We start from the raw sequence: 26,570 nt of genomic DNA on the forward strand, positions 1-26,570 counted from the left end.
CAACAGAGCTCCCTGCATCATTTGGGTGCTCAAACCCCTCCACCACGTTAAGGTGGCGGTTCCAGGAGGGGTCTGTCTTATCATTTAGCATAAAATACTAAAACCACTATTTAAAAAAATATACGTAATAAAAAACATTTAGGCATTGTCAGGTTCAGGGGCAAAATCTGTTCCCCCAGCAGGCCTTTAATGGAGCCTTTTCCATTTCTATAATCATGGGTTCACTTGAAAAACAAGCTCAAGTTAAGTATCCTCCTCTCTTATGCACCTGTGGCTTTCTTAGCTGTGCAGAGCTTCCGCTTTTGAAGTATAATTATGAAACCTTCATGCCCCGGGCTCCTGCAAGTCTGTTGACACCAGTGTGTTGACACTATATTCAGGCGCGGTATTCTCGCTGTACCTGAATACGGTGAGGCTGTATTCAGCAACAGTTACTCTTTAAATTGAGAGTATTGAGAGCATACATTATGGTCCTCAATGATTAAATTGTCGCTTCATATTGTATGATATCGAGAGGGAAAAGATCAAAATGACCAGGGAAAAGTTTAGTGATCTATGCTGCGTTCTCGATGTGCATCTGCAAAGTGCTGCAAAGTCCTAATTAATGGCAAATAAATGGCACACACTGTATTTATTCATATAGTAAATATAGTGCAAATAAATTAATGTTTTTCATCATATATAAGCTACATTTGTGTAGACATATAAAGCAAATAAATGTGAAAGTATTCAGAATACAGTACTCTGATTGGACAAATAATGGAATACATTACACAATACATTTTTAGGCAAGTATTCAGTATTCTGAAACTAAATACAATTTCAGAGTATTGGTCAACATCCCCTGCATTTGTTACAGCTATATTATTTATTTGTAACGTGGAAGGAAAAAACTGGAATGGACATTGATCATATGAAGAGTTTTATTTTCATTTGCCGTATGACCAACTTCGCCCCATCGTCATGTCTCTGTTCCTGTTTGGTACAGGATGTGGCTTGGCGCTGTGTGGCACAGAGCCTTAATGTCCTCTTTCTTTGTTGAAGTATGATCATAATGAAAGCAGAACCCTGTAAATGTATATCAAGACATAAAAGGAAGTTTTTTTGGTCAGGTATGCTAGATTTTTTGTAATATTTCACAAACATGGCCCGAGACATGACGTATATGACATATTATTAAGACGGGTTTATTCACAACTTGGTTTGCAGGACAGTTATCCAATCAGAAGGTCGATCTTTAGTTTCAAATGAACACAAAGGGACTATCTCCTACTCCAGGGGTGGCCAACCCGCGGCTCTCGAGCCGCATGCGGCTCTTGGCCAATCAGAGTGCGGCTCTTTGCATGATTGGAGATGTTTAATACAATGCGGCTCTTTGCAAAATAATTGGTAAATATTTCCCAAAAACTGTAACATCGTCCTACAGACCATGTTTCCATCTCTACATGAATGAGAGTCCGTATCTCTCTCCTTTTCGAGGCGGCGCGTAAAAGGAGCCCGTGCAGCTTCACTCACAGCGGGATGTAGGTTGAACAACAGGCAGGCAGATCGTGGCTCTAGGATTAGCTTCTGTGCTTTTCAGATTTCTGATCAGCTACTCTTTATTTTATGTAATTTGGCCACATATTCACAGAAAAAGATCAAAGAAAGAAATGGAAAAAAGCGGAGCTCTTATTAAACGTATGATGCGAAGCGCGACATCGTAACGCGGAAATACGCAAAGTCATGACTTTTCTTTTCACACGTGCTATAACTGTAACAGATGCAACTTAAAACAGACTCTCAGATCCTCCAGAGGCTCCTGGTTATAGTTCATGAACGTTGTGCAGCCGAGAGTGCGTTCTTTGCACAGTCCAGTCAGGACAAAGCTGCAGGCACTGAGCGCACACGCCAGGGGCGAATCAGAGAAGGGGGCTCAGTGGGCAAGGCCCCACATACAAACACACCCCAGCATTAAAAAAAATAAAAATAATAATAATAATCTAATTCTGTCTCAGTCAGAACAGGAAACACAAAATGTCATTTAATATACATGTATTTCAATCTTGTTGAGGAGTAAAACCATTCAATCTAACACAATTATTAAAAAAAGAAAGAAAAAGGCAAAAAGTTATAGTTTATTGTGATTAAATAAAACGGTCACATTCTATTTAATCACAATAAAGTACCGCCCCGGGATCTCGCTAATGGTCGGTGCCTTTGTGGCTCTTCACAGGATCAAGGTTGAAAATTTCGGCTCTTGGTCTCCGACTGGTTGGCCACCCCTGTCCTACTCCTACAATAAGAGCGATCGCTGTTGTTAACTGATGCATTCAGTAGTAGCACTGTGTTCAAACCACAGACCTGCTTCTGTTAGTGAAGTCTATTTTTGCCCATCATAGACCTATCATTTATATGACACATTCAGGTTGCCTTGTTTATCGTCACCTCCAGCACTTGCAGAGAATCAAAATTGTGTCTTTCCACTCAATCTATTTTAACTGGAAAGTGCATCATTAAAACACAACCCCACCTTTATAAATGACCTTAAAGAGCTGCTCATTGTTAGTGTATTATATATTTTTTGCCGGGGAGGACTTCCTGCTTAAGGTTCCTCCTGAACACGGCCCACGCCCCCACATGCACACACTTCTGACAAACCTTCACTCCAACGCCTTGGTGCAAAAAGACAATACTTAACTCTAAATAAATACACATGAGCACAAGGCAGCAGAGGGAAGGGAAGAGTTCAGCTTCCTGGTGGATGAAGCTGTCCTTGAACGGATCAAGACCCTGCAGCCTCTCTGAAGCAGAACTGGAGATGCTCTGTGATGGGTGTGGGTATCTCCCTCCCCGTCCAGAGTGTCTTCCAGTGCAACAAAAGCGCATGGCATTGTCGGGAGACCCTGTTGCATTGAAAGGTGAGACGTGACGTGCTACTGGACCGTAATGGTTAACGTTTGACTCTATTTAAAGGTCACTGTTATCTCTGGTCCCAGCAGCTACAGAACAATGACTGCAGCTTACTTAGTAAACCTGCATCCTACAGGCCAAGGATCAGAGCTTTACCCCTTTACAGCCTCCAGCTTTTCTTTCAAGAACGGTGAGATAACTTACCGGAGCCATAATGTCGAACAAACTGTGACATTGAACCCTTTGAGGTCCCACTTAGTGATAGATCAATCACCAGCCTGTCAGGGAGCTGAACTCTCCCCTTCCCCCTGCCTCTGCGGCCCCCGTTGTGTACTTTCTGGAATCAAGACACAGTTTGCAACTTCACTCTACTCCAGGGGCGGACTGGGACTGAAAAACAGCCCTGGACTCTGACCAGCCTGGCCCAAATTAGCGTAATTGTGACACTTCCACAAATACATATTTTAACCTCTTACCCCCCGCCTTAACAGTAACCAGTGCATTTTCCCCAGTTCGGCTTTTTATTATTATTTTTTTGATCGGTATCATCAGCAAAAAGAACGGGAAAGGTGGTCGTAGAAACAGAAGCAAAATCATTAATATAAATAATAAATAATAGTGGTCCCAAAATTGAACCTTGTGGTGCACCATGCTCCACGGAATTCCTTTTAGATTCATGTTTTTTTTATACTGGGCTTTACCCAAATCTAAAAGCTTCTCGACTGGAGAGCAACAATGTAACGCCTCATTTGAAAGCTAAGACCTACAAAAGTGATGGAAACTTTTCGTCACGTCGCAATATTTTTGTCATATTATTGTTGTTTTTTGAGCTATTTTTTCTATCATTTTTTGTTGTGTTTTTCTCATGTTTTTGTTGAATTTTCATCCTCTTTCTCTCGCTATTTTGATGCTTTTCTTTTTAGCTTTTAGATTTGGGTAAAGCTTGGTTGAGGTGGGACCGGTGGCCCTAGAGCCAGTGGCCCTTCTGTGCTCTTCCAGAATGGACATGTGGCCAGTCCGCCCCTGCTCTACTCTGTGTTTTTATTGTTTGCACTACAGGTAGCGCGCTGTGCCTTTTGATGGAGCTCCTTGAACGTATTCAGAAGCCCAGAAAAAAAGAAAAGGAGCAGCTAAATGACAACAATGAAGGTAAGCTAATGGGGCTAATGTTGTGTTAATATTGGCGGATGCTAATGGCACACTAGCAAACAGGGTAGTTGTGTGGGCGGTGCCAGTGGGAAAAAGGGCTATAATTGTCGGGTTAGAGAAAACATGTTTAACTCTCGCAGCAGCAGGATCATCAGCCACCTCAGCCTCTCATTCCTCTGCTTCGTTTGTACAATAAGTAGCTAAATATGTGCTATTATTTCTATGTGGTGAGCTCGGAAAAGCCCGCTGTCGAAAAGTTGTTGTCGAGGCTATGTGGCTTTTCAGATGGTCCCAGTTTGGCACATTGCATCCGGCGTCGCTTCCTGTTTGTCTTGTCTGTCCGAGCCGCAGTGTGGAGGGTGTAGTGTCACTGATAATAAGTAAAAATAGACCTACTCTCAAACGTTTAACCTCTTAACCCCCACCGTAACCCATCACATTTTCTCCAGTTCAGCGTTGCCCAAATCTTAAAGGAGCAGGCCACTGTTTTTCCATGCCGAGATATTTTCTTACCTGAGCTTAGACGAGTTGAAACGTACCTGTCTGGTCTTTGTGAGTGCCCTCAGTCACGCAAAACAACCAAAGATGTTGTAAGCATTTGGCCTCTTCCAGTGTAATCCTATGGCTCCAAACGGGGGTGAAGTTGGAAGCGACCAAGCTCTTCCACGCACAAAGACCAGACAGGTACGTATCAACTCATCCAAGCTCAGGTAAGAAAGGTATGGGAAAACGGTGGCCTGTTCCTTTAAAGCTTCTTGACCTGAGAGCTTATAGGCAATAGGCCAGGGTAACACCTTATTTGAAAGCTAAGGCCTACAAAACTCATCTAAGCTTCTTGTTTTTTTCTTGTCAAGTTGTAGTCGTTTTGTAACTGTGATGAGGCCACAAAAATGTGACCAAAACGTAAGAAAGCGCGACAAAAGGACAGAGGACAGAGCTTAGGCCTTAGCTTTCAAATTAGGTGTTATTCTGGCCTATAGGCTGTAAGCTTCAGTCGAGAAGCTTTTAAATTTCGGTAAAGCCGGAACTCAGGCCCCGCCTTAACCAAGCACAATACTGAGATATAAAAAGCATCAAAATAGCAACAAAAACAAGGATGAAAACGCAACAAAAAAGTGGCAAAGGAACGGAAAAAAAAACCCACACACAATAAAAAAGCAACAAAAAGGGCGACTGAAGAGTGATAAAAAAAAAAGCCACAAAAGAACAAAAAAAAATTGGACGAAAAAGTGATGAGAACACGACAAAAAAGCATAAAAAAAATCACAGAAAAAAACCCCAAAGAAAAAACAAAAATGCCACAAGAGCCACAAAAAGACGATGAAAAAGCAACAAAAGCACAACAGAAATACGTCACGAAAACTACGGAAACACAACAAAAAAAGAGACAAAAAGCACGACTAAAGAGTGAGGAAAAAGCCACAAAAACACCCACAAAAGAGCGTCAAAAAGGTGGAAAAAAATACGACACAAAAACTACGAGAACACAACAAAGAGACGAAAACATGACAAAAAAGCTTGAAAAACGTGACTAAAACGTAGCAACAAAAAAATTGCATTGAGTTTTGTAGGTCTTAGCTTTCAAATTAGGTGTTACTCTGGCCTAGAGGCTGTGAGCTCCAGTCAGGAAGCTTTTAGTTGGGTAAAGCTGAACTGGAGAAAATGAGCTTCGAGTTCACATTGAAGTTTGCTGATGCAGATCCTGTATGCATTGTAGGAATTATGAATTTTTGGTCTTGAAACTTTTAATTGCTCTGACAGGGGAACCTAATTTGCCTATGAATATGAGTTATGGGAATTTAACATTTTAAGTGTTACATCCAGTGAAAATCACGGAAGAAAACAACACAAGCGCGAGCATTTGGGTAAAGCTGGGTGGAATTATGGAGCAGGAAGTGAGAGGGAAGCACTTTCTCTATCTCTGCAAAGGACACATGACTGTTGTAAAGCCAAACACACACAGTATGTTGGTTTAACTAAGGCAATGGAGCATAATGAGCCCGGACCTTTGTTCACATTGGGCCTGTGTGCTATCTGTCAACATCGCAGCCGCTCTATGATAAGGCAACAGCTGTGCACTTGGTTTATTGTTTTGTCTATTTACTGAAAGCTATGATATCCAGACTGAATATATGTTTTCAAAATTGTACATGAGAAAACCGCCCTGGTTGGTGAACGCACCGTTTTAAGCTACTTCATACCCCTCTCACAAACGCAAAAATGATTTATTATTCTTGAGTGACACATTAACGTTTACCACACTGCGCCGCGTGTTAAAGGAACAGGCCACCGTTTTTTCATACTGAGATATGTTCTAATCTGAGCTTAGACGAGTTGATACGTACCTGTCTGGTCTTTGTGCGTGCCCCCAAAACGACCAAAGATGTTGTTAGCATTTGGCCTCTCCCAATGTATTCCTATAGCTCCAAATGGGGTGAAGTTACAAGCGACCAAGCTCTTCCATGGGCGCGAACAAATCAACTCGACAACTTCCATAATAAAGAAAACAAAAACATATTATTTAGTTGCGATAAATGGTAAATTAGTAGCTGTCGTATTTCAGTGGTGGCACAATCAGTAATTTGACAAAATAAAGCATAAAACTTATTAATCTTTTGCATCTGAAGTAATGTATGTGGAATGTATTTATTTATTGTATAATACCAGGAGTAGTTTGGCATCCGCACAGTAAAGTGAAAATTACTGCGCGGATTTCGAACTACTCCTTGTATTATTACGCCTTACAATGTAGTTCCCCCTTTTATCCGCTTAGAAAATCCACATTGTTTAATTCTGTGTAATTACACTTTGTAGTGTAACACTTCACGTAACCATATTTAAATAGGGAAAACGTGGAAGAGCTTGGTAGCTTCTATCTTGACCTGTTTTGGAGCTATAGTGGAGAGAGGGAGAGGCTAAACGCTAACGCCGTCTGCGCTGTGTTTACGTGACTGAAGGCACGGGGGAAGGTCAGACAGGTCCTAAAGAACTCGTCAAAGCTAAGGTAAGAACATATCTCAGTAAACGGTGGCCTATTCCTTTAACAGTGAAGATGAAGCTGGTGATTTGCAACTGACCGTGGAAGGACCTTATGTGGACCGCGGGCCGCCTATTGTGGATCACTATGTTCCTAAAAGCGTTCAAAAACAAAACACGAGGCATTTGCAGCTCTTTGCTTTGGTTCAACCCCCCCTCTGGTTTTCCTCGTTAAAAACCCATTCTTTCTGGCATCTACAGCATCTCTTTTTCCTGCTGGTTCTTTGGACCAATCAACGCTCGTTTCCCCCAGAGCAAGGCTGCACCCTGAACACGCCCACCTCTCCCTCCCTCCCTCTTTTTCTCTTTGCATAAATATCATAACCACTTTGGACATCTCTGCAGCTTTCATCCAGCTCGTCACTTCACTCACAACTCCTTTCTCCGTTTTTTCATTCCTCAAAGTGTGAGTATAAACCTGGAACACGTTTACGCACAGCTTTTACGCATTCATTTTGGCACTCATTCTGCGCTCACTCCATCTACTACCTTTTTTTTCCCTTCTTCTTTTTTTTGTAGCGCGCACAATCTTTGCATAACATTAATTGGATTGGACTCCCAGCAGAATTTGCGATCCATTGCATTTTATTTGATTCTTCGGTGGTTCTTGTGAAGCTGACTGTGCTTTTCTCGCGTCCGACTGAGATTTTCCATTGCGAGAGACGGCGGCACGCAGATACTAGGCGATAGCGGGTCGTAGAAACAAAACAACTCGATGGTCACGCTCCCACAGTCCGCTGAAGTGTTGGAAAAGTCTGCGTTTTGTCGCGATGATTCATAAGTAACGCGACAGTTTTGAATGTAGGAAGTGGTAGCCTGCAGCTGTTATGCAATAGTTTGGCAAAGAGTGAAGGTAGAAGAGGGAAAGCCCACGGTTACTGCAAGAATGAATGGGAAACAGTGGCTTATGCTTTCTGTTTGTGCCAAATTAAATTGTAAATGGTCTTATTGAGCTAATTGTAAGTAAGCAGGGGCGGACTGGCCATATGTCCATTCTGGAAGAGCGCAGAAGGGCCACTGGCTAGGCGCCAGTCCCTAGAAGAAGAAAAGCATCAAAATAGCGAGAGAAAGAGGATAAAAAGTCAACAAAAACATGAGAAAAACAAGAAAAAAAACCTACAAAAACGTGAGAAAAACACAACAAAAAATGATTTAAAAAAATGATTAAAAAAACAACAAAAAATATGACAAAAATGTGGCGAAAAAGTTGAAAAAGTTTCCGTCTCTTTTGTAGGTCTTAGCTTTCCAATGAGGCGTTACATTGTTGCTCTCCAGTCGAGAAGCTTTTAGATTTGGGTAAAGCTCAGTATAAAAAAAACATGAATCTAAAAGGAATTCCGTGGAGTATGGTGCACCACAAGGTTCAATTTTGGGACCGTTATTATTGATTATTTATATTAATGATTTTGCTTCTGTTTCTACGACCACCTTTCCCGTTCTTTTTGCTGATGATGCCGATCAAAAACATAATAATAAAAAGCCGAACTGGGGGAAATGCACTCGTTAATGTTAAGGCGGGGGGTAAGAGGTTAAAATATGTATTTGTGTAAGAGCACAGTTACGCTAGTTTGGGCCAGGCTGGTCAGAGTCCAGAGCTGTTTTTCAGTCCCAGTCCGCCCCTGTAAGTAAGTAGCTATAGTCGTCGACTTTTTAAATTTATTTATTTACTCTTTTTTTTAAATAAAGTAGATATTCAAATAAAGGTTGTAATGCTTTAAAGAAATTGCATTAAACTTATTGATCAGCCTTGAAATATTTGACCGATCAACTCCTTTTAGCCAGCAGCTTTTCCTGGAGTCCTGGGAAACTCTCTAATTATATACATGTTCAAGGCCGTGGGAACCCAGGGTGCTGAGGGGGCTGTAGCAGCCCTGGTGGATAGTTAATGCATTACAGGCAATATAAACCTTTTACCCCCGCCTTAACAGAGCGCTTTTTCTCCAGTTCTGTCTAAACTAAAATCTAAAAGCTCCTCAGTTGGAGAGGTTGCAGCCAGTGTGGCATCTCATTTGAAAGCTAAGACCATAAAAAAACGATCGGTTGGCGTGTTTATGTCACATTTTTGTCTCTTTTTTTTTCGTCGTGTTTTTGGTGCTTTTTGCCACGTTTTCATTGTGTCATTGTTCCTTTTTTGTCACATTTTTGTAGTGTTTTTCTCACTTTGTTTCTCTCATGTTATTGTCGCTTTTCCGGCACATTTTTGTCGCTCTTTTGTCACTTTTTTGTCACGCTTTCACCCTCGTTTTTGTCGCTTTTTTTTTCAAGAAGTCTCTTATCTGTCTGCACCAAACCACAATGTATTCCCACGGTTCTGCGTGTGTTGCGGCACAAGTTGAACGTGCCAACACATCAGGGTATAAATAGTCGTTTAATTGTAAGCTATGCGTACTTTCCGCTCATTTACAGGTAAACGGACACACCCATTGTTGCCTCTGGTGACTTTACTAAGCCATAAATTTACAGCTCGTCAGGCCTTCAAAGTCCACTTCGGACAGTCATAGTGATAACAAGCTTTAGATTAAAGTTGAAATGCTTAAATGAGGATAAAACATTGCTGTTATACATCATCGCAAAAGTATTGTTACTACATGATTCCAGACAGTTTGCAGATTGCGTTTTGCTGCATCCAAATCAATCGCACTGAAATTTGTTTTCCTAATGCTCGATGTACTAACTGCATCTGAAGTGCTGTCCGTGTGCCTGTGGGGGTTTATCGATCGAGTTTTGTTGCAAGCCTCTGTAACTCGATCTGGTTTTTAGCCCTCTGATTTGTGCCCAGCTGAGCAAACCCAGTGTCTCCTCTCTTAAGTGGCAATAATAACAGACTGTCAGTTGGTTGGATTAACTGTGCGCCCAGTGGTTAGAGGCATAACATGGAGGTGTGTGGATAAGGGAGTGACTTGTTATTAAAAGTTGTAGGCCTTATAGTAACTACATGGTGCAGTGGTAATAATCCCGACGCATATATAATCTGCTCTTGTGTAACTCTAATCGACATAATCTTTGCCTTATCTTCTAAAATTAGCGCCATTTCGCCCAATTTGTCATAAATCAAATAAATGGGACAAATTATTATTGTCACCTAGCGCAGTGCAGTCAGTGAGTGGAACATTAGCGAGAGCCAGTGTGTTGTCACGCCGAGCCTGTAATTAGATTTGACATGTAATTTGTGATCTTTATTGCTGCTTAATTATTTCTATATTTCCAAGACGAACCAGACAGAGAAGAGACCAGTGTTTAAGCTCTTATGTTCTTTTGGGCATTAACCTGGGCTATGCTCTTTTCTGTGGACTTTTAAAGATTGTCGTGTTTTTTTGGCTCAACAACAATTATCAGGACAGGGCCCGTTTATGCAGCTTTTGTTGACTTCATGACAGCTTCATACACTTTCCTGTTATTGTCATGAATAATGTAATGAAAAAAGTTTTACTATGCTGCCTATCGAAAAAGTAACATATGTGTGTCATGGTTTGGCTAATTTATAAGATTTATAAAAGCAAACAACAAAATGCATGTTGAGGTGGGGAATAAGGCCTAAAATGCTTGACCACAAGGACTAGTTTTAGGGCCTCCATTGTTTTGAAACATTCTTGACTATAACATGAGCGAATAAGACAAGTTTGAAGAGATTTTGTGCATACAGCAGCTTGACAGATCAAGCCCTGCTACCTGCATTGCATACTGACACTGTGTCTTTGGGCAAGACACTTGATACTAAGCATGAGTTAGTCAGTGTCATTGGCAATTGGCCCAAAATGTAACCAGCACTTCATCTGCATTACAACACCTCCCATCTATCAGCTTCCCCCTATTGTGTACTTGTATTTATAATATGATGATGCGCTGGTTGAATATGGTGCACTGCATTGGGTATAAGCACAGACTGTGGATAACATGGACATAACATCTTTTCAGTTTTTTCCCACTCTGAGTCATTATTGAACACAGGCTTGTTATTCTGACCTCTGCGCTACATCGTCCAATTTTTTTCCTTTCACTCTTTTTTTAAAATTCTAAATATACAGTAGGAACCAAATGCAGCCAAGTTGCTAGCATGAATAAGCTTTAGTTCGTCCATGCGTAACACTATGAGGGAAGCCACACTTAGTCCATCGCTATTGTACAGTCGATGGATTGAACTCAAATTGAATCGCGTTGAAGGATTTAGTAACACTGCATTATGTGACCAGCAGGAATACTCACAAACCTTTAGCCTGATAATGTTATATTAAACCTGCAGTTTTTATTGTCTACTAGTACTTCAAGCCACACAGCATAAGATTTCACCCAATTGATAATTGGCTTACACTTTGCACTTTACAAGCCTGTATTACCAAGTTTCTCAAAGTGCTCGATAGAATAAAGCTCAAGTGTGAAATACCTAAAAAAGAAAAAAAACGTGTCTTTGCTTGTAAGGGCTCCTCAGACCCCCTGACTCATCATTTTCCTGGGACATCACCAACTTGTTTCCATGGTGATGTTACCGTTCTAATCATGCAAATCTATACAAGCACAGGGTTTAAAACTTTAAACATAGAAATAAATTTAAAAAAACGCTGTTCGATCCTAACGTATGCACGGACAGTAAACAAGTAGACTAGTCCAGGACACTTTTCAATGCTTGTTCAATGTACTTTTCCTATAGCCGTTAGCCTTAGCCACCAAACATCTCAAATTGTTAATAATTACAAAATCCTTCGGGCCGGATGCATACTCAGTGGCCACTAAACTTCATCTTATAAGATGTTAATGATAAAGAAACCACAGACATGATATAAATGCCATGAAAAGGACATCTCCCCATACGTTAGTATTGCGCCTGTCCGCCCTATTCACTTGTATAGGATAGAACGTTCAATTTAAATCGGGTCCGGGATTCAACGGCTAACAAAATGTGCGCATTTAACAGGCTCAGATAGAAAACATATTATATCATATTGAAAAAATAGCCCGAGGCATTAGAAGCTTGTTTGTTATCGTTGGAGTGTGTGGTGTGGCTTAAGATTAAAAAGGGTTTAAATAAAGTTTGCCTCAGCAATTTATAAAACGACGAGGATGAAGGCGCTAAGCTAACACAGTCTAGGGGCAGGCAACGTCAGGCCCGGGGGCCAAATCCGGCCCTCTGGCATAGAACCTCTGGCCCTCAAGATGATTTTGAGAAACCTTATTACACAAAACAGAGAGTACTTTTGACATTATTAGAGTTAAATGGGAGAAAAAAGGTAGAAATAGTGTCATTACACCCAATTAGGTCAAAATACTGGCATTTGAAAGAAGTGCACTGGAAAAAGAATAATCGTTTTAAGGGAAGAAATGACATAAATCTACTTGAATTAAGAGATGAAATCTAAGGTTTGAGTAGATTTGGTCTGGTCTTAGATGAGATAAAACCTCTAGCAGTCGTTATTCTCTTAGTTCAGATATTGTTCTGTCATTTCAAGTGAAAAACAATTATTTTTCTGATTCCAAGTGGGTTTCATTCTTGTTCCATTGGAAGCGTCATTCCGTTTGTATCTTGGATTAGTTCAAACCGACTCAAATTCAACATAGAAGAACTTTAATTCAAGCAATTTGAAGTCATTTGTCTCATGATGGTCATGTTTCCAGTGTTGTGCTTGACTTTGGGCTAATAATCAGCGCTTTGGCCCTCGGTCTATTCACAATAAAGAAAATCGGCCCCTCCGCCAAGAAAACTTGCTGACCCCTGGACTAGGGCATTACTGAACCGGAGGCTAAACTTACTTGGTCTAGTCAGGACGGAGCTGTGGTAACCTCCACGGCGCCGCTGGGAGTGTCCGGACTCGCTGAACTAATAGACATACCCTAACCTAACGTTCAGAGAGATGACAGGAGGATTTCATAGATGGTGTTTTCCTTTGAACAGAAAAACAAAGCACGTAGTTATAGTTTAGGTGTAGCCGCACTTTAAACAAGTCCAACAGGTTGAATACATCTCAAAAGACCAACACTGGTGTTTAGAAGCGCTTAGGGCGTCCCTGACTTAATGGTATAGTCGAGTGTTGTCAGGCTGCAGTCACAATAATAGGAAAGGGAGTTTTGCTAAACTAATGTAGGACTTCATTCAACATCAACATTTTATAAAACATTAAAACTGTTTGGATAATTTGAGATTTAATCAACTTTGCTTTCAGCTCTCCCTAAGACATGGAAAGCAAAATTGTATAGAGGGAAAAGGAATTTGTCTCCCGCAAATAACATGTCATAAATGGCTGTCGTGTATTAAGATAAACAAAATAATATATCATTGGGATTTACACACAAGTGGTGCCTCTCTTTTTCCTCACAGACCCTGTTTGCTTTGGGAAGATCAGTTCAAAGTACCAATTTTGTGGAACTTGTATTTTTAAAACAATTTACCATACTACTGTTGACTCCCATTCAAAACATTTCAACTCAAAATCCTTTATAAAGGAAGAGCAACAAAAATATCTCTGTGTAAATGGCAGATAGGGAGTGACTCCGATTGCAGGTTTTGTGAGGAGGAAGAGGAGGACTTTCTGACGTATGGACAGGAATAAAACAAGTGCATTAAGTTTTGGATGTCGGTTCAGATTTGGCTGAAAACAATGGGGATTATCCTTCATAAATGTAGTAATACAGGGGTGGGCAAGTTTGCATCATGAAGGGGCCAATTTTCATCATAGCCAAAACACCAAGGGCCGGACCTCACTATTGTAGCCAACAGTTATGAACCATTTTCTGCAAATGTGGTTGTGCTAAAGTGGTCCGGCTCCGAGACCCGCCATTACCTTAATGACAAAGTGTGACCCAAACAAAACTGTAATTTGTCATATATCGTATAAAATATTGCATTTGCCACACGTTTTTATTGAACAAGCCGTAGATTTTCTTTGAAGACTGAAATTATGATCAAAACAACCCAATAATACAAATTTCAACAGACTCCAGTGTGTTTCCGTGTAGTTTCAGATTGAAAATATTGAAAGAAAGTTTTACATTATATATGACCAAGTGCGATGTTTTCATTTTTAGTGTACTCTAGGTATTTGCATCATCATATTTCTCAAAATCATATTGGGGGCCAGAGGCTCTGTGCTGGAGGGCCGGATTTGGCCCCCGGGCCTGACGTTGCCTACCCCTGGTGTAATATTATTGGGTAAGATGTTTATTGTTAAAGCAAAAACAAAAACAAAAACAGGTTTATGTTTCAAATATTTTAGAAATAGGATTTGTTATCAGTATAATCGTTTGTTGTTGTTTTTTTATCTATTCTGTGCACCTGTATGTAAAATTTTTAAATAAAGATAATAATAAAAGAAAAAGAAAAAAGAAAAAAATGAGGAATTACATTGCGAACATTTTAAAAGGGATTTCAGTGCACTCGCGGTTCATCTCACGTCAGCTGGCATTAATCCTACTGTCTTTGCTTGTCTGATTCAGCAGGTCCAGGATGGTGCAGCATAAGGAGTTTGAGACTGCAGGGAAGCAGGCCGGTCTGCAGGTCTGGAGGATTGAGAATCTTGACCTGAAGCCGGTATCTCAAAACTTTCACGGATCCTTCTACATGGGAGACGCCTACCTGCTGCTGCACACCGCGTTACCCAAGATATACAACATGCACATGTGGCTCGGTACGTCTCCGAAAGGAATCTTTAAAGCTGCACATTTATCCTTTATCATCCTTATTCTGTTCATGTGAATTACGTCTAGATACTAAACTCTCTACTTCAACAATTGCTGAGTTACGGATGTATTTTCCAGAAGTGGTCAGGCCCGAGTCTCAATTTTTGGGACCTTCTTGACTAGTGCTTCCAAAAAGACTTGACTTAACTGTGTGTGACTTCAGACTTAACGTGAGACTTGAGGCCAATGACTTGCTGTATTATATTTATTATTGGTTTGAGTGTAACTGATGAAAGACAACAGTATTCAGTGTGTAAACCCAGCACATCAGAGCCGTGGGAAGATATTTTAGTTAGGGGGCGCTGAGGGACAAAATTTACCCCCAAAATACTTTTTCTGTGCATAAATCCCATTTATTAACCTCTTAACTCCCGCCTGAACCGAGAGCGTTTTCTCCAGTTCAGCTTTACCCAAATCTTGTAGGCCAGTGTTACGCCTCGTTTGAAAGCTAAGACCTACAAAACTAAATGGATCTTTTTCCTCACGTCAGATTTTTTTTCATCACTTTTTTTGTTGGGCAGTCGTCTCATTTTTGTCAAATTTTCGTGACTTTTTTGGTCACTTTTTCCTCAAATTATTCGCAATTTTTGGTCAAATTTTTGTCAATTTTTTGTCCATTTTTTCCACAATTTTTTGTCAAATTTTTCTCACTTTTTTGTCCATTTTTTGTCCATTTTTCGTCAAAATATTCACATTTTTTCGTCAAGTTCTTATCACTTTCTCGTCCTTTTTCCCCCCACAATTTTTAGTCAAATTTTTAGTCAAATTTTTCGTCACTTTTTTGTCACATTTCCGTCACTGTTTTCGTCTCAGTTTTGTCGCTATTTTCACACCTTTTTTCCAGAAGCTTTTGGACTGGGGTAAAGCTGGAGAAAATGTGCTCGGCTCAGGTTGGAGTTAAGGGGTTGATATTGCCTGCAGTTCACAAACTATCCACCAGGGGGTGCTGCAGCGCCCTCAGCACCCTAGGTTCCCACGGCCTTGCAGCACATTAATACGCCCAGCACGTTCTTTTTTTTTGTTCATAGCTAGCGGCTAGCTCTGAGCGGCTGTTTTTCCTTCCTACTGGACAATCTGCTCAATTTTCTAATGTAAGAATATGTCAAAACATTCATGAGGACCGGATAAAGACCTGACATTATTTGTGTGTGCTAGATATAAAAATATATCTATAAATACTGATTTCAATAACAGGCCTTTTCCCCAACACCAAGCCCCGCCCGCTTATTTGCCGATTTGACTGTATCTACATTTTTATTTATATAGCTTTATCCGTTGGGAAATGTGTCCTTTCTTCAGATCTTGACCCATTATCTTGGTCAGAAGGTTGTAGCCTAATATGCATATTTTGGGTTAATACACCACAAAAAGTAAAAATCAAGCATTGGCTTAAATGACTTGAATTGAGGAAATGTTTCTTGTTTTGAGCGGTTTTCACTCATTCAGACACTTTTCCTGATCGGACCAGGTTTACTTTGCTTGTTTGAGGACATTTCAGACCAGTTCTTGGGTAAATCTCGCTTGAAATGAGAAAGTAAAATTGCCAATGAGATAAGACCAATTCTCTTCCCCCCCATTGGCAAAGAAAATGACCTGAAATAAGGACGAAATGTATCGAAACGAGTCAGAAACATCTCAGAACAAGTGAAACAATCTGGGACAAATGCCCAACAACTTCTTAACTAGTCAAAACAACCAAAATTTGGATTATTATGCTCAAATTGAGATGTTTATTCTGATCTAGTTCATTACTTTTTGCAGTGTGGGGAAACCCAGGATCTTCTATCTGCGCTGTTCTCTTCTCCCCCCCCCCCCCTCTTCACAATTACTTTTAAAATACACAGCATGGGGCCAAATGTTCTGTTTTTGTTTTGTTCCTATAGCTGCTTCTCCCGCTGTCATATCACAAACATGAGTCACTTTTAAATGTGCTCAGACATATCTCAGAAATGCATGCAAAATCTTCAGCCACATCGGTGAAGACACGTGTTCCTTCCTGTTTCTGCCTGCTGCTGCGGCTTCACTGTGACGTTTGGAAACCCTCGGCTGAAGCCAGTGCGTCTGTCTGAATGCACGAGAACGAATATGTTGCGACAAATACTGTGGTCGCCCCGGCTTCCTCAAATCACGCAGGCATTGCAGCTTCTAGCGTGCTTCTAAAGTTGTCAAATGAGTGAGTGGTAAAAGACGAGCACAGCCAAAGCTACTACCTGTGTGCACACCGGGTAAAACAGGGCATTGAACTACGCAGACAATGAATCCTTTGCTCCATACTGTGACTTTTCACAGTAACAGAGTCCTGTTTCAAGGGCTCGCATACTTTCATTCAAGTATGCATGTTTACTAAATTGTTTATGCATCTTACACAACTGCTGCGTGCACTTTCCTGTCACCGCTCAGCCCGGACATGCACTGAGAGCTGAGAAGCTCTGTCTATAATCCTTAAAGGTATCAAGGAGAGTGTTCCCATGCTCCAGGTTTATGTAACACACAAGCCAAACATCAGAATCCCTTTATGACTCACAGGGCTATGGAAGGATGTTCAGATATGCTGATCTGTTCAAAACCGATTTGTTCAAGTCGAAAATATATTTAATTTTTCTGGAGTGGAAAACTGAATGGCTTCATTTCTTTTTTTTTTCAATTCTTAACCAGTTTTTTACAACAGCTGATATGATAAAACACAAAGAAAGGGACACTTCTGCAGCAGTGTTAATTTTGACAACATATTTTAATTTAGTTTTAGTCTTAGTCTTTTGACTAAAATGTAATGTCATTTTAGTCGAGATTTAGTCAAAAAAATCTTTTCAATTTTAGTCAATTTAGTCGACTAAATGTAGGACTAATTTAGTCGATTTTGTATTTATAATATTCGTTATAATCATATTTAATCTTATTCCTCTGCTTCATGGAGCTGCTTCACATGAACAAAGCTCAGAGCTGATCCTTTGGCAGAGGATTTACATGATCTGAGGCTCTTTCAAATTAAAATCAAATTCACTTTATTTATCCGTTAGGAACTTCATTTGCAGGAGAAGTGCCAGTACGGGCCCGATAAATACAGTACATCCACAGACATACAACAACATACAGAAATAATAAATACATTAAAAAAAAAACAATATAGTGGGCCATTGATAGACCAAGGTCCACAGTCATTTATTCATGCGGATGGAGGTCGGGAGGAAAGTGAGGGAGGGACCTGAACCTGCGCCCTGACGGCACCAGGGCGTAGTGAGAGTGTAGAGTATGTGAGGAGTCTGTGGAGATCTGGGTTCCTTTCCTCAGAACTCTCGAGTCATAGATTTCAGACGGTCAATAGAAGTTTGGATGATTTTAGTCTCTCCCTTTCGTTTTTGTTTAGTCTTATTTTAGTCGACTAAAATATCTGGACATTTTAGTCATAGTTTTAGTCTCATGAAAAACTTTTAATTTAGTTTTAGTCCAATTTTAGTCGTCAAAAATATCTCTTTGAAAATTAAGACTAAATATTTTAGTCGACGAAATAAACACTGTTCTGCAGTTAACCGAAATGTGTCAATCAGCTGAGGAAACAAAATACTCACATGCCCTGACGAAGACCTGTCCGGTCGAAACGCGTAGGCTGGTCCATACTCAATAAAGGACTTTTATTTTTGCTACATGACTCTACTCTACAAGCCAGTCTCAGCAAATGTATTCTTATAAAGCTCAGCCCAGTCTTCGAAGAGCACCGGTCTACCCTCTCACTCTTTCCCAGACCACTGATGCACTCGCCTTCTTCTATTTTCAAACAAAATACTTTGTCTGAAAAAGTATTGAGTAGAGCTCACGCAAACTGAATGGTTGCCATTAGTGATTTCCAAAAGTTAGATATAATGCCCTCTGTGTTGCAGACGAGAAATGAAGACAAAAGTGTTCTGAAATGGATATGATTCTTATATTAGTTTACCAGATCAAATACTTCCCCTGGATGTGTTTAAAATGGATACTATGAAATCAATTCTGAATTTAATACACCCAGATGTCAGCACATCCCCCTGGGCCTATTTTCTTTGCATTGGCCTCCAGTTTCTTTTTAGGTGATTTTAAAACCTTGCTGTTTGTTTTTGACTCTGAAGTCGTCCCAGGACATTGGCAGTGCTATTAACTTCATTTGTGATCATGTTTTTTATTATTTATTGACACGGATTTATTTGAGCCAAAAAACAAACCAAAACACACACACATGAGGAAATTGTGCTTATTATTATACAATATTATTGTATTGTGTTGAGTATTATACACTCCTGAAAGAATGTTCTTTCGTGTTCCTGCAGGTGAGGAGTGCTCCCAGGACGAGAGTGGAGCGGCAGCCATCTTTTCCGACCAGCTGGACGCCTTCCTGGGGGGTGGGCCAAAGCAGCACAGAGAGGTGCAGGGCCACGAGTCCACCAAATTCATGAGTTACTTCAAGAATGGCATCAAGTACAAGGTAAAATATGCAATGCTTTGGTGTTGTAATGCAGATGAAGTGCTGGGTACATTTTGGGCCAGTCGCCAATGACACTGACTAACTCAAGCTTACTATCAAGTGTCTTGCCCAAAGACACAGTGTCAGTATGCAATGCAGGTAGCAGGGCTTGATCTGTGAAGCTATGCACAAAATCTCTTCAAACTTGTCTTATTCGCTCTGAGCTCATGTTATAGTCAAGAATGTTTCAAAACAATGGAGGCCCTAAAACTAATCCTTGTGGTCAAGCATTTTAGGCCTTATTCCCCACCTCAACATGCATTTTGTTGTTTGCTTTTATAAATCTATAAATTAACCAAACCATGACACACATATGTTACTTTTTCAATAGGCAGCATAGTAAAACTTTTTTCATTACAATACTCATGACAATAACAGGAAACTATTGGAAAAATTGCAACTATTACTTGTATTCATTAATACTTTTTCCTCACTTTTTCCTTTTCAAAGATTTCTCTATTTTATTTAAATTATTAATTGCAACGGAAAAAGTCCAAATGGTTGTGTATTATTTTGGCCAGACATTCTTTGCTTTTGCAAAGTCGTGTAATCTTTTTGACCTTAATATGTAGTTAATAATTTCTCACGACACTTGAACTTTGCCACATTGCTGAGCTAATGTGCCTAAAGTCCAAAGCAATCCTCACTGTTTACTTCCGAGGGCGTGTCCTACTGCTCCCACCGACCTACTGTTGCAACTATGGCAACCCGCGGCCGCCATTTTGAGAGAGCCATGCCGTACATCTGTTTCCCATTGCCGTGTAAATCACCTCGGCACAGTCCTGGTTTTGGTTTAGGCATAATTATGCCCTAAGAACTTGTTTACAGGAAAACTGGGAGAGATGGAACGGCCTGCTCGTAGTTTGGTCTGAAACAAGTCTTCCATTTGAGACAGTGAGGGTTGCCATGGAAAAGTTTAATAGGCTGACTGAGAGGAATGGCATGACTGTGGTTTAGGGAATAAAAGCTTGTGCAGACAGTAACAAGCGAGTTCCACAGAACAATAGACAAAGAGTTCTACATGTTCAATACAATCTACTAAGTTTTCTACTAAGTTCATAAGTGATCGACGCTGCTCATTCTTAAAACTTCCCTTTGAGAACATTTGTGATTGTGTTGTTTTGTCTGCATTTTCAATTTCCTCTGAGATCAAGTCACATGACCATATAAAATAAACCTCAGCTTGGATTAACTAAATATTTTTACTCTAGTAATATTAAACACACAAAATCTTTCATAGGGCCTCCAAACTGCCACCGGACACAATCCGAACATTGAATGCTGCCACCTAGTGACTCAATAAGTTATTTTATTGAGTCACTAGGTGGCATTGCTCTTTCGTTTACTCAGCTTTTTGAAAAAACAGTCAATATCCTGAAAAACCTCTGGCAGGGAGGAGCTCTCTGATTTGAAAATGGCTGGCAGTCAATGAGTTAATTGCACTGCCCTAATAAGACGTCGAATTTTGAACCCTTGATCTCATAACTATTGTTTTGTCCCAGTTTCACACAAGTTCTGTCTCAGGCAGGGGTGGGAGATATTCACATAAATGAATATTGCATTGCCTGTGGGGACTTTTCCGGCAATAATCAAGCAGTATTTTTTATGCAAACCATCAGAAATAAGCAAAAATATCCTTCAAACCTCATAAGAAAGATATCATTGTCATGCGCTCAAACATAATTGACTTGCATGAATGAACTACAAAAGAGAGATTACACATCATGTATATTTGATATTCTTTCCTTTCTCTAGCAAATGAAGTTTACTCTACTACAAGACAATCATTTGATCACTACAGCTTTAACATTGACTTTTTAACATATCGTCCAGATGGACAATCGTCTAGATTGTCCATCTGTAATGTCCAATTATGTGTCCCATTTTTATTTTAAATTCTGGTCAGCCTACATAGCCAGGATAGTTAAACATGAAGTGGAGTGATGAGTGTGGGGTGACATTCAGCAAACCTTTTTTGACTAATAAATATCAGTCCTTGAAATAGGGGCTTTGTTTACCACTTTAATGAGCAACACTGTGGGCGTTTGTTATTTTATGGGGGGACGTATGCAAAATCATCTTCACCGTTGTTCTCAAGTGCCCTCCATGTTTTCAAAACCAGCAGGCCTTCCCCGGACCAATGACGAGACACTGTTATGTGCAGATCATAGCAATAGTAATGTTTCTGTGTTGCAGAAAGGGGGCGTGGCCTCAGGGTTCAAGCATGTGGTATCCAACAGCGCCGATGTGACGAGGCTGTTGCACGTCAAGGGCCGCAGGAGAGTGAGGGCCACAGAGGTCGCCCTAAACTGGTCCTCCTTTAACAAGGGGGACTGCTTCATCCTGGACCTTGGCAAGGTGAGGAGTGCAGGGGGTCATCATCATGAAGCTATTATCATTTCAATTTATTTAAGGCATACTTCATACCGAGGATTCATAGTATGACACAAACACACAGGGGGTCATTTATCAAGGCAGGTGCTAAATAGCGGGTGCAAGGTGAAAAATCAAAAACGCTGTTTTGTTTTCATTTTGCACTTGATTTTCCATTTGATGTTGCATGCTGAATTTCAGTATTAGAGATAAGATAAGATAAACCTTTATTGATCTCACAAAGGAGAAATTCACTTGTTACAGTTACATTAGGACCCCAAATCTGATATATAAACTTGACAATGATGCATGAGTAAAAAATCCCAAAATGACTGCGCTGCTGATCCACTTTTGCACGTCCTACCTGCTTTGCACATGAGCAAACGTTTGGTGAATGACCCCCTCAGTGCACAGTTTAGACACGGTGTACAAGCATCTGGAAAAACCACAAGCGTATGCAAGAAACAAAATGAAACTTTACATTTTAATATGTCATCTTTTATCCCATTTTGAATGTCCTGATCAGTTTTTTGCACTGTTTTTAGACTTTCTTACAATTGTGTCCAGCAACAAACGGTCCTCAAATACAGGGCTGCGTCCTGTCTGCTCTTCTTTTCATTTTGTACACGTGCAGCTGTAGGCCGTCACTGGAAAGCAATTACATTGTGAAGTTCTCCAACGACACTGCTGTCCTAACTCTGCATGACGGCCCTGTCTCTGGTCATGGCCAGGCCCTAGATCCTGTCCTCAGTTTCCGTTGATGCCCTCTGGGTGGCGCTATAATGTGCCATGAGGAACAAAGAATTGTCATGTGTTGTCTTTCAGACCTTCAGCTATTAAGCTGATGAACAAAGATGAATCTCATTATTCATCATTAATGTCTACATTAATCATTCATCATTAATGTGGTGTTCACACTCTTGAACACTTCACAAACCTGACATATTAATCTTATGGCTGAAAGTCCTTTCTACTGACAAACATCACACAAATGTTTTTGAATATTGTCTTCACCTCAATTTGTGAAACTATAGGCTCTTTAGAATGTTGTGATGTCACGTGAATGCAGTCTATTCATCTTTACAAGGGGCCACAGGAAAAACCTGAAGCGAGTCAGAGGGCTGCACCAACGAGAACTCCAACTTAGATTCATTCTGCTCATCTGTCCCCCTATTGTAAATTGCATTAAATGTTTTATTTTGTGTTGCTGGTGCTAGGAATCGATAGAATTATAATAATCTGTAAAACCATATCAAGATTCCAAAACCATGTGGCACATGGTCCTTATGCTTCTATTTTGTGACGTCCATCGCTCCTCCTGAAAGCCTCCTGTTTTCTTAGTTTAGCCACTTACACCGTTTGACAGGGCTATGTTTTTATTGAAGCCGCTCTAACAGGTGATTATCGCAGCGCCTCGAACACACCGCTACATAAAGTGGCACCTCTAGTAGGCTATTGGATCGAAATGCATAAAGTGCATATGACACATTAGACACAATTATATTTAAGATTTTGCTAACAATTGTACCCAGCTTTCTTTAGTTGGACCATTTTTGTGATGTTCATAGTTTCACTTCCATCCACTGACAGGAAATGACATAGATAGGCAAACCATTTTAAACTGTTGCGGTGCCAACCATTTTATATCAATGGGAAATTAGTCAAGCTGCTATGGAACTCTCTATCATGTCACTTCCTGTCTTTAAAACTGAAATAAAAATAACTTTTCTGCCCAGTATTTTTTCATTAAAAAAATCACTGAAATATAATGATAATTATTTACTTATAACAGATGTTATTCGTCTAATGTTTCAAAAGCATTAAAACCTTTCATATGCACTTTTAGGCACTATCAAATTTGATCTTTGATCTGACCCATGTTTTTCTAAACTTTTTATGAAATTCCACTTTTTAATGTCTCATTGTAGGGCAGTGGTTCCCAAAGTGGGGTCCGTAGACCAACAAGGGGAGTCAGGAGTACTGCAGGGGGGCCCAAAGCTTGTCTGCAAAAAAGTATAGCTTTAATGAAAATGTATTTCTATTTGTAATTTTAGCCGTAAAACCTCATAAATGATTTCAAATATTGGGAATTTTCATCATTTTGGTGGCCTCTGGCGTCTTTAGAATGATGAGGGAGCCGGGGCGCTCCAGACTTTGAGTTGTTGGGTCACCAGTGTCGATTTTTATTTTTACTGTCAAATAAAACAAATCAAATAGTCTGATTCTAGTGTGAGTTGTGAAATGTCTGTACTATGACACATTTGTCATACTTTCGTTTTGTTCCAGAATATCTACCAGTGGTGCGGCAGTGAGTGTAACAAATACGAGAGGCTGAAGACGACCGAGATGGCCATCGATATCCGGGACAACGAGAGGAACGGGAGAGCTAAACTGCAAATCGTGGAAGAGGGGGAAGAGCCTGAGGACTTCACCAAGGTGGAGTTATATTTCAAAATGAATAAAGATAATTGTCATCGATATCACAAATCAATCAATAAAACTTTAGAATCATTTAAAACTGGACATATAATTAGGAGAGACTTTTGGTTTTCATGCACAATTCTATCGCAGCCATTTATGAAAGCCTCGCCGCATTTCACCAATAAATAGACTAAACGAAAATATTTTTCAACCAAAATTTACCTGCAGCTGTGATTTGAGCCGCAAACACATCTTTGAGTCATCTCTGAATTGTCTCCAGTAGCTGCTCTTAACATCGAGACGGCAGCTCCCAAAAAGCTCCTAGGTATCCAGGAAATGCTCTCCTCACCTCTCGATCTCTTGCTGAGCTTAATCCTTTCATCACAAGTTAAAAACACTCGCCATAGCTTCACTACGGTCTATTTGTGTTTTGTTTTTGTTCTTCTTTATTGAAACATGTGCACAACGAAGACGGGCAGGGGAGGAGGAGGGGAAGACAGAGCCGTGGGAAGATATTTTAGTGAGGGTGGCGCTGAGGGACAAAATGTACCCCCAAAATACTTTTTCTGTGCATAAATCCTATTTATTAACCGCTTAACTCCCGCCTGATCCGAGAGCATTTTCTCCAGTTCAGCTTTACGCAAATCCTGTAGGCCAGTGTAACGCCTCATTTGAAAGACCTACAAAACTAAATTGACCTTTTTCCTCATATCAGATTTTTTTTCATCACTTTTTTTTGTTGGGCAGTCGTCTCATTTTTGTCAAATTTTCGTGACTTTATTGTCACTTTTTCGTCAAATTATTCGCAGTTTTTTTGTCAAATTCTTATCACTTTTTCGTCCATTTTTTCTCAATTTTTCGTCAAATTTTTGTCACTTTTTTGTCAATTTTTTGTCACTTTTTTGTCAAATTCTTATCACTTTTTCGTCCATTTTTTCCTAAATTTTTCGTCAAATTTTCCTCACTTTTTTGTACATTTTTTGTCACTTTTTCGTCAATGTTTTCTCACTTTTTTCACATTTTCATCCTTGTTTTCGTCTCAGTTTTGTTGCTATTTTCACAGCTTTTTTCCAGAAGCTTTTGGACTGGGGGTAAAGCTGGAGAAAATGTGCTCCGTTCAGGTGGGAGTTAAGGGGTTGATATTGCCTGCAGTTCACAAACTATCCACCAAGGGGGGCTGCAGCGCCCTCAGCACCCTGGGTTCCCACGGCCTTGGGGGAAGAAGCTGTTTTAAAATTAATATTGCCTTTCTTAACCTACAAAGTGTAAGATAGTGATAAAGCTGTGTTTGATGTTACTGTATATTTAGCCATGTATTCATCACTGCTTTTTATATTACAGGTCCTGGGCCCTAAAACATGCATCGCCCCTGCCTCTCCTGATGATGATAAGGCGGATGAGACCAACAAGAAGAAGGCCGCCCTCTACATGGTGAGGGCGACAAATTATAAACCATTAATGACTACACATCATTGTTTTCACTACTGTTAGCACACCAAGAGGAGCATCAAAAAGGAGACTACAACGTCATGCTATTCCATGTTCCTCAGATCTCGGACGCCTCGGGCTCCATGAAGACGACCACAGTCGCCCCCTCCAGCCCGTTCAAACAGGCCATGCTGTCTCATGATGAGTGCTACATTCTGGACAACACTGCGGACAAGAAAATCTTCGTGTGGAAAGGTCACAACCTCCTCCCCTGTGCTCTTTCACCTTAAAGGGATGTTTCAGGATTTTTGACATAGGGCCTCGATTCCTAGTTATCCAGAGTGTTGCTGATTTCTGGAGATATTTTTTTTGTCATTCATGCAGTTCTTGTGCTTGAAGAGTTTCGTGGCGCTAGGCTAGTGAAAGGCTAGCACATTTCACAACAGCTAGCCTGCATTAAAAACAGTCTGACCCGCTCCACAGAGCACCTGAGGCAAATCACTTATAACACCAGACTAACCATATAAATGTCTGTGTCCATAGAATAATTTTAACCATTTTGCATTTGAAATAACTAATATTTGAGCAGCATCTGCTTCGTGGTTGTATAAGCTGCGCAGCGGCAGAATGATCTGCTAGAAAATAGTCCCTCAAAATGTCATCATTCATGTGATGCAAGGTCAGTTATATTCCAAAATTTATTCTATGGACACAGACATTTATATGGTTAGTCTGGTGTTATAAGTGATTTGCCTCAGGTGCACCGTGGAGTGCGTAAGACTGTTTTTAATGCGGGCTAACTGACAGTGAAATGCAATAGCCTAGCACAAGCCTAGCGCCACAAAACTCTTCAAACACAAGAACTGCATGAATTACAAAAAAAAATATCTCCAGGTACCAGCAACACTCTGGATAATGAGGAAATGAGGCCCTATGTCAAAAATCCTGAAATATCCCTTTAATGACATTGAACATTCCTACCCACATTATGCTACAACTTTAACATAAAGGCGGCGACACGTCATACAAGGGGGCGTGGCCTAGCCAAGGGGGAAGAAAACTACTGATGGGAATAACAATTTTTCACTCTTTTTAGCTGTTTTTTGGCAGACTA

General features: G+C 40.3%; 1 protein-coding gene and 1 long non-coding RNA gene across 2 annotated transcripts in view; one reads left to right on the plus strand and one right to left on the minus strand.

Annotated features, from left to right (window-relative positions):
- The window catches only part of LOC306973283, a 245,424-nt gene that overhangs the window by 67,569 nt on the left and 151,285 nt on the right, over positions 1–26,570 (minus strand). The gene's annotated exons all lie outside the window — the stretch shown is intronic.
- scinlb (scinderin like b) overlaps positions 7,438–26,570 on the plus strand; it is a 32,388-nt gene continuing 13,255 nt past the window's right edge. Inside the window, exons 1-7 of the mRNA XM_079570131.1 lie at positions 7,438–7,483; positions 14,503–14,690; positions 19,041–19,195; positions 21,431–21,592; positions 23,894–24,043; positions 25,370–25,459; positions 25,579–25,711. Coding sequence (XP_079426257.1) covers positions 14,510–14,690; positions 19,041–19,195; positions 21,431–21,592; positions 23,894–24,043; positions 25,370–25,459; positions 25,579–25,711 — 871 coding nt within the window. The 5' untranslated portion in view covers positions 7,438–7,483; positions 14,503–14,509. The remainder of the gene's footprint in view (positions 7,484–14,502; positions 14,691–19,040; positions 19,196–21,430; positions 21,593–23,893; positions 24,044–25,369; positions 25,460–25,578; positions 25,712–26,570) is intronic.

This window comes from Gobius niger (genome assembly GCF_951799975.1).
Source record: "Gobius niger genome assembly, chromosome: 13".
In the NCBI taxonomy this organism is placed as follows: domain Eukaryota; kingdom Metazoa; phylum Chordata; class Actinopteri; order Gobiiformes; family Gobiidae; genus Gobius; species Gobius niger.